The sequence below is a fragment of the Sinocyclocheilus grahami genome, unplaced genomic scaffold, assembly GCF_001515645.1.
Source record: "Sinocyclocheilus grahami isolate Dianchi unplaced genomic scaffold, SAMN03320097.WGS_v1.1 scaffold1869.1, whole genome shotgun sequence".
NCBI lineage: Eukaryota > Metazoa > Chordata > Actinopteri > Cypriniformes > Cyprinidae > Sinocyclocheilus > Sinocyclocheilus grahami.
Genome location: NW_015507048.1, coordinates 25,201 through 34,091, shown reverse-complemented (window position 1 = coordinate 34,091; position 8,891 = coordinate 25,201). Strand labels below are relative to the sequence as shown.

The 8,891-nt window shown below is 40.5% G+C and overlaps 1 protein-coding gene across 1 annotated transcript in view; it reads left to right on the top strand.

The window, feature by feature from the left end:
- The window catches only part of LOC107573107 (threonylcarbamoyladenosine tRNA methylthiotransferase-like), a 112,116-nt gene that overhangs the window by 86,284 nt on the left and 16,941 nt on the right, over window positions 1-8,891 (top strand). Inside the window, exons 8-9 of the mRNA XM_016259548.1 lie at window positions 6,289-6,455; window positions 7,951-8,044. Of these exons, the coding sequence (XP_016115034.1) occupies window positions 6,289-6,455; window positions 7,951-8,044 (261 nt within the window). The remainder of the gene's footprint in view (window positions 1-6,288; window positions 6,456-7,950; window positions 8,045-8,891) is intronic.

Here is an 8,891-nt window from a genome sequence, read left to right as displayed (position 1 = left end):
TCACGTGCATGATTTAATTGTTTGTATGAGGAGCTCTAGAAAGCTCTTGCTGGAACACAGATGTGGTTTTCTCAGCTCACGGGTCTAATGAGAGTTAGCATTAATTGTCTGGGAGAAATGGCGCTGGTAATTGGAATGATGGGCGACGTTCTTGAAGAGAATGGCTTGTCCTTAAGCACAGGGCTTTTCTCTGGATAATCATGCAGATCGCTTCCTTCATCCTCTTCGCTTCTGTCCCTTGAAACCTCTCGCTCTTTCTCTTTTTCCTTCGGTCTGAGCTTCTCTCTGCTGGTGCTGTTGACATTTGCCCCGAAACTCTTCCTTTCTCCGTCTGTGGGCAGAAAAGCGAGTGAGAGATGAACAGGGGCCAGAGGGGATGAGAGTCCCACAGAAGGTCAGACGTAGCCCGAGCGTCCCGGCCAGAAGCCTGAATAATTATGGATGCTGTATTTGTGCTCTGGAGCCTGTGGTGTTAGTGATTTGACAAAGACGTTCCCTGGAAGAGCTTGTGTAATTTGATCCTGGGCATCAGACGTTCATTTTTTCTGAGTCGCTTCACTCGAGGTCTTACTCTTAAAGGGGTCCTATTATGCTCTTTTACAAAGTCTTGATTTTGTTTTGGGGGTGTACTGGAACATGCTCTCATGCTTGGTTGTTGGAAAAATGCATTATTTTTCACATAATTTATGGAGCGTCCACACAAGAAGAAGGAAACTCAGTTTATAAAAATACCCGTGTATGTGTAGACGTGGCCTTATATTATTATAATACCTTTCTCCCCAGGCTGGCACAAACGGCTCTATTAGTTCTGGCTTTGATGAAGGCCCGCCTTCCGAAAAACTAAATGTGTTGTGATTGGTTAGCTGTCCCAGTGTGTTGTGATTGGCTAACAGCTTAGATGGTGTTTCGTAACTGCCCCGCCCCTTGCCAAAGCAGCAAGGTCTGTCTGCTCCGGTTTAGTTAAGGATGGCGTCAATATTGCCATATCAATTTGAGCTGGATTCAGACCCCAAGAATATTGAACAAGAGGATCACGCAGAACCTTTGCACGCACGGATATTGCAAGACATATGTGTCCCTGCAGCACAGAAGCAGTGTTGAGTCGCTGGGGGATATTTGTAGCAATAGCCAACAATACATTGTATGGGTCACAATTATACATTTCTCTTTTATGCCAAAAATCATTAGGATATTAAGTAAAGATCATGTTCCATGAAGATATTTAGTAAATCTCCTACCGTAAATATATCAAAACTTAATTTTTGATTAGTAATATGCATTGCTAAGAACTTCATTTGGACAACTTTAAAGATGATTTTCTCAATATTTAGATTTTTTTGCACCCTCAGATTCCAGATTTTCTAATAGTTGTATCTCAGCCAAATATTGTCAGATCCTAACAAACCATACATCAATGGAAAGATTATTTATTCAGATTTCAGATGATGTATAAATCTCAATTTAGAAAAATTTACACTTAAGACTGGTTTTGTGCTCCAGGGTCACATTAGAGTGGTAACGTAATTGGTTTTATTATTATTTTTTTTTGGCTGAATCACATTTTAGATAGGATGTCAACAACCGCTTAAAAATAACTGCATTTACTATGTACAGATAAGTGCAATGGTAATATGTATTATGTTTATTGTTCTTTAATTGTAACATTATAACATGAATTGCAGTGAAACTGTCGTACAGTTGAATTTATTTATATAGTCCAGTGTTTCCCACAGACTTGGACTATATTTGTGGCGGCATATATATGCAAACTCATTCTCACAAACACTGCTTTATCAGACATCACATGCAAGATGACATGAAAATGACATCCAATTTTCTGAAGACAGTCGGTTTCCTTCAGAAATACAGTGATATAAAAACACCCGCACTTGATGTATGGGAAACACTGTAGTCTAAATTGAAGTGTAAATTCTGCAGATTACATCATTGTCCAGTATTGTACTGTCAGCAATTTATTATAAAAACGTTTTCATAATTGTAACATACATATGTACATGCATAATTATTCAGGTGCATGTGTAATAACTTGTGAAAACTTGATGCTACATCATGTATTTCTGTTTTCGTCTGTATTTTTCTCTTTTGATCACTCTTTTGTGAACGTAACTGCACGGGAACGCTCTGGGTCGTTGAGGTCATCGCATGCAGTCGTAGCAGTTGTTTCTGGATCTCACTGAAGCCCCCTCGCGTCTCTCTCTCGCCTGCTGGAGGATTTGAGAGGGGGGCTCGTCTCCTCCATCTAAAGCCCACTAAAAGCCCCATTGTCCAGCCCAGCACTCGGCAGCTGCTGCTTTGTGCCTCTATCCTATTCGGCGCTCCGTAAAGAACAGGCTCCAGGTAGTGAATAGTCAAGGGCGCAGCTAATTTACCCCCCGATCTCTCCCTCTGGCTTTGGGGGAGGAAAGCCAGCTCCAATGCTTTGCATGCAGCAGCTGAAGCAAGAGGCTCAGTTATTATCTGTCTCTTTCTGTCAAAGCCGGGGAGAAATCCTATTAGGTTTTTATTTCTCACCTCTGTTGGAAGAGGCCAGGCTTTTGTTGAGTCCATTTTATCAGGCGCTGAACTTCTGATGTGAAGAGCTTGAGTCACCAGATACAGCCGCTCTCAAACCCTGGTGTGCTTCTGGAGGTCTGGATGGAGAGCGGCAGAAACGCTCAGGCAGACGTTAATCCAGGAACTGCACCAGATTTGATTAAAGGAAGAATTTAGGGCTGAAATATCAGTCCATGTCACACCGGTTACTCTGAATATAGTGTGAATATAACATTCACACAGTTATGATGGCGATATATCAGCATTCTCTTGACTCCATGAAATGCTTTGACTAATGCTTTTAATGCTGTGTTTGGATATTTAGGGGTTCGTGCACCGGAGGTAAGTCATGTCGAAACTTCACCTATAAACAGCTGATCCCTAATAAAACTAAACCCCTAATAACGCCGTAACTGTATGATCAGTGAAGTTGAAAAATGTTATGAATCTTCGTTGGATATCTTAATATATACTCTAATACAGTGGCTTTCAAACTTTTTATACCAAGTACCACCTCAGAAAATATTTGGCGCTCTAAGTATCACCATAATGACCAACATTAAAATACAGTAGCGTAGTAGGCCAAACTATTCAGATACAGCTCTGCACAGTTCAAAGACGAGGCAAGAATATGTATTGTTGTCAGCCACTTTAACATTGTAAATACACAGTTTGAACATTAACACTGCACTGTGCTTACTAACAGATCAATAAAAAACTTAAAAAATGATTCAATTAAAATGTTGTACCTAAAAGTTAAATAAAAACTGTACTGTATAAAAAAAAACTTCACTCAAATAAAGATTAAAATGAAAATGTATTGTGTTTTAACATTAATTTGTGTTTAAAGGGGTCATATGATGCCCCTAAAAAAAGAACATTATTTTGTGTATTTGGTGTAATGAAATGTGTTTATGCGGTTTAAAGTAAAAAAAACACATTATTTTCCACATACTGTACATTATTGTTTCTCCTCTATGCCCCGTCTTTCTGAAACGCGTCGATTTTTACAAAGCTCATCGGTCTGAAAAGCGAGGTGTGCTGTGATTGGCCAGCTATCCAGTGCGTTGTGATTGGCCGAAAAAACGTACTTACAGTCTGTGAGTCAGAACAGAACATTGTAGTCTACTCTCCCAGGATCAGGACACAGTCCTCCATAAAATGTGCTGCACACATCTGAATATTTGGGTTGAAGTGTTCTGGAACAGTGTTGTAAATACAACTTAACCACTGATTTCTACTCGTGTCCTCTTTTGGAAGACCAAACAAAGTAGTTTCACTTTCACAACGAAGCACAGCGTCTTCACGGCATGGCGGCGGCGGCAGCAACAATACTACAGCGAGAATAAAAGTTACGCCTTCTTTCTTTGCGTGAACATTTGGGCGGCGTTATGCAAATCTTCCCACATAGTGATGTAGACATGTGGGGGCGTGTTAGAACGAGCCGTTTTAGGTAGGTGTGGTTGACTCTTAACTTTTATAAAGAATATCTCTTTGAATTTGAGACTTTAGTCTTTGCAACTTTACAGATCTTCTTTATGCACCAAGAGCTTGTAACACTCCAAAGAGAAAGGAACAACTGAAATCGCATCATATGACCCCTTTAATATAGTGATTCCTCTGCGTACCACTGCTCTATGACGACTTTTCTAATATGGCACTGAAATAACCAACGTTATATTTTCACTAATAACTCCACAGTTATGTGTGATAGAATCAAATGTTTCTGCTGAATCCTTGTTTTATTTTATTATTTTTTTACCGTCCTTTTGAGGTTCAGCAGATGAAGACTGTAATAATAATATTGTCCGACAGTAGCAGCGTTGCACTTTTTTTCCAGCAGTTTTCATCAGTTTGAACTACTAAATGACTTCAGCGAGTAACTTAATTAATGCATATAAATTAATATCTCCTTTTCTTTATTTCCTATTGGAACAGGAAGATAGTGCAGGACAAATTAAAGTGGTTGTCTGTTTAAACATCCAGTTTGTGATTTGTGTTCAAGTCCAACAAACCCATGGTTCTAACTTCAGTTAGATGTTCAATGTTCGTTTCTTCAGCTGGTATCCTAAAGCTAACAGTCACATCACTGATTTCATGCGTCTCCAGGTTGCTTTTTCATTTTGAGCTTGATGAACTGAACAGATAACTCTGACGGTACACCTGATGTCGTCCTGAATAAGAGGCTGTTGTTTTGTCCAAACCAAGTAATGTCTGTATTCTATTTCCTTAAATGTCACATCTGTCTGAATTGTCAATTCAGCTGCTCTTGTGAGAATGATTTACAATTCAATTTCCTGCTCTACTGTGTGATGGCAAATTGCAGAGGAAATGGAGGGAATGAAATGCCCCAGAGTTCTGTGCTGTGACACGTACGACAACACGACTCTTCACGCCTTCAGTCACGGCAGACGGACGCAGAAAACAGCTAGAAACCAAAGCCTTTGTTTCACGCTTTCTTTCAAATGTGAGCGTGACGCTAATGCAGATCAGGAGCTAGTTAGCTTGTTAGTCAAATCTCTTCCAAACAGGATTGTTGGATGGTGTCTTGTAAAAGTGCTGTGCACTGGATGTATGGCAGAGATGCGGCGAGGCTGAATGGGTCAGAGGTGTTTAAGAGCTAAAGGTCAGGGGTGAATCCACACTTTAGAGCTGGCTTCTGAGTCGCTGTAGAGCAAATCCTAACCCATTTTCTATTAAATACAAATAACTGCTGGCATTTAATTCTCTGTATTGCATATCTTTGTGATAAGCACAGGGCCTAAAATTAACACTCGCCAAGCACCAAATGCAAGTAAAACTCAGCGCTGGCGAATATATGTAACGGTGTCAGTCGCCAGTTGGCGGGTACAACTTTTACGAATTATAACAATCCAATGAAGTAAAAACGACAGCCAGTTTTAAAAGAGATTCACTGTTTCTGACATAAGCAAATAAAATAGATCATCGCTGCTTCATTTCGGAAGATTCACTTTTCCCTTCTTTATTCATCATAACCTGAGAATGCGGCGACACTTGAAGTATAGTTTGAAAGGCTGTGCGTTCGGCTGTACACAGACGCTGAGCCGCTGCAGACAGCTCACCAGTAGCGCTTCAACGCACAAAAACACACACAATTATGTCAAAATGCACGGTTTTGGCGAGTTACCTTGTAAACGTGGTCTTAAATGAGTTATAAAGTCTTAAATGACTGAAAAGAGTTGGGAGAAAATCGGATGTTTGTCAGATCTGCGTCATATGCATCAGGTTTTAAAGAGACAGCGCTGACTTTCAAGTGAAACCCGAAGTCTGTCATTGATGTAAATCAAAGAACAAAAGAAAAAGAGAAATCCTTGGACTGTTCTAGTCGCTGATTAACTTTTATAGCTTGAATAAAGATTAATATGCATAGTTTATGCATATATAATATAGTTTGTGAAGATTGTTTTAAAATCACTTAAATTAAAAGTTGTTATATAGCCTATTTCAGAGTCTATTAAATGTTAAAAATAATGGCTTTCAATTATACTGTAATGTTGAATGGCTATAATTAATAGGTGAAATTGAGGGAAAATGCACCAGCAGGACAAATTAAAAATATTGTAAAAAGATTTAGTCATTGTAATAGTAATAACTGCCTGTTTTTGCAAAACGAGTTTCATGGCTGGTAAGTTTGATCATGTCACCGGCTATTGGCAGGTGTGGCAAAAAGTTAGTTTTAGGCCCTGGATAAGCACGACTGGTCTTGTGTTGCAGAGGGCATCTGTGAGATCTGGCTGACCAGCGAGGACACAGGTGCGTACGGCAGGGACATCGGCACGGACCTGCCCTCTCTGCTCTGGGAGCTGGTGAAGGAGATCCCGGAGGGAGCCATGCTGCGCCTGGGCATGACCAACCCACCGTACATCCTGGAACATCTGGAGGTGCGTCCTCTTCCTCTCACTAACCGCCTGACTACCATAGTGCACTTCACTGTTAAGATCTTGCAGCAGATGAAACCTTACTATCAAACACTAGGGGTGCGGCGTCACACATAAATTATGGTTCACACTCTACTTCGTTTTTGAAGTCAGTATGGCAAGTGGAAAAAAACTAACAAAAATAAAACAGCTGTTTTTTTTCTTTGTTTTGCCTTTTTTTTTTAATGCTTTACTGGGGGTGGGGGGGTATTTTAAAAACGGATAAAACGTAAGATATAAGTTATGCACTGAGGAAAACATGTCTGAAATGCATTAAGCAGCGCACGCATCTGACAGGAGGGCAAGCTACATTAAATGCTTAATTATAACCAGAGGACCCATACTAAAACTTTTCAAAACAAATATGTGTACCATTACACCTCTATGAGGCACACATGCTCTGTCTGGCACTTTCAAACTGCAGTGTGTTTGGCTTTTCCGATTTTCACTGTGTGTGCTGCATTCACTCAATTAGGTGAACTCACTTTTTTCCCTAGTAAATGGCAGATTATTACGGCGTCTGAGTAGTTTTAGTGTAGATAGATTGTTGTTCTCTTGTTTGTGTGAGCAGGCCTAAATTGACTCATTCAGTCGCATCATTCTAGAACAATACCCAGAATGCCGTGCGTTCCCCCTCTGAGCCCCAGATGCCGAGGACACTCGTAATCCCAAGAAGTGCTGGGAGAAGCAGTTTTAATTTGCAGAGGGTTAATTGAGGTTGTAATTTTGTCCCCCAATGTATAGGTTACGTTTATGCTCGGTTACGTTCAAATTAAAAAGTGATGATTTTTTCCCCCTAAATGAAAAGAAATAACAATTAAATGCTAATTAGAAATGTAGGCGTGCTTGTATACGTGCTAGAGGACGGTTATTTCTTTTTATGTGCTAATTTGATTTCCATCATTGGACTATTTGTCCTTATTTCATTTCCACGTGCTCAGCAAGTATTTTTAATTGCATGTCGTTGCTTTGATGCGTCTATTTGTCTTACGGGAAGCGGCGGAGCACGAGTTCACGATCGGGTCCGTCTGCAGCCCCTGCTCTCCGGAGACTCGGGTCTTTAATCACAGATCCGGCCGGTGCTCTCGCTGTCAGACTCCTCTCTGATCCTGCGGGAACGCTGTGCTCCACTTGTCAGCTTTCACAGCTTGTTATGGGAACAGTCTCATGTTTTGAGCCGTTTATTGCTTGAATTAGATTTGTCCTGCTGCTCCAATGTGAAATACATTACTGACACATTCATATTTAGAGAGTGACTGTTATTATAGCAATATATGCATTGATAGAAATGTAATTAGCCCTCATATCATCTGATTCCAGTATCAGCTCGGTCAAAGCTTATTTGAGAAACTTTTGACTGTGAACGTGCTCGTATCTGTGCTGTTTCTCTCTGTCATCCATTTGACCTTCATACACTTCAAACACGAATGTACCTGTTTATGAATAAATTTTTTTATAGGAAGTATCTTCTGTTGAACACAAAAGCAGATGTTTTACAGTGACTGCTGCTCATCGAGCTCCAGTAAGGGCACACAAGCTTCCTGACACACTATGTATGGTTTTTATGGATTGTGAATATGGTGCTTTAGATAAAGAGCATGTCGTGTATTTCATCCACACTTTCTCGTGTTTAAACTTGCTTCATCGCCATTGGTCCTGTGGCATGTGAATGAGATTTGAGAGCTGCAACGTGCAATTTCATGTTTAATTCCTCATGCAGACACATCGGATGACTTGAAATAGAGCACACAAGTCATGTCACTGCTACTTCTGCAGTGATTTCTGTCATTTCATGAATTCTGTTTGTGTTCCAAAGCTGAGCTCCCCTTGTCATCAGTGATGTATGAATTGTTTTGCTAGGAGTATTTTTGTTTCTGAACACAGATCTGCTCTGTTCATCTCTGTTCTCTCGCTTGTCCTGCTCCACACACGCTCGCCACCCAAAGAAAACAGAATCACTGACAGATTAAACTCTCCACATCACAGCCATAGCGTCCTACAGCGTGACACTGTGCTTCATATGCCTCATCTCTGAAGAAAGTTATCTGGTCATCTGTGAAGGCTCGGCGCTGCTGTGGTTTGGTTCGATCGGAGCAGAATGAAACCGCTCCTTCTCTGTCTCGTGCTGCTCATTCTAAACCACAGCAGGATGATGCGTTACGAGGGGCTGATCATGTGATCTGATTCTTGTGGCAGTTTAATTGGCACATTACATGATTAAAACATGATTTGGTGTCCCATTACTAACGTATACGGTAGATATGGCATCATTGAACATTGCATTACTTTATTTTATTTATCAGATCAGAGTTCCAGATATTTTTTTTTCTTTCATATGCATCAAGCTTGTTATGAGAATACGGCACATGTCTGAGATGGAGGTGGTTTGGTGTGTTCAGT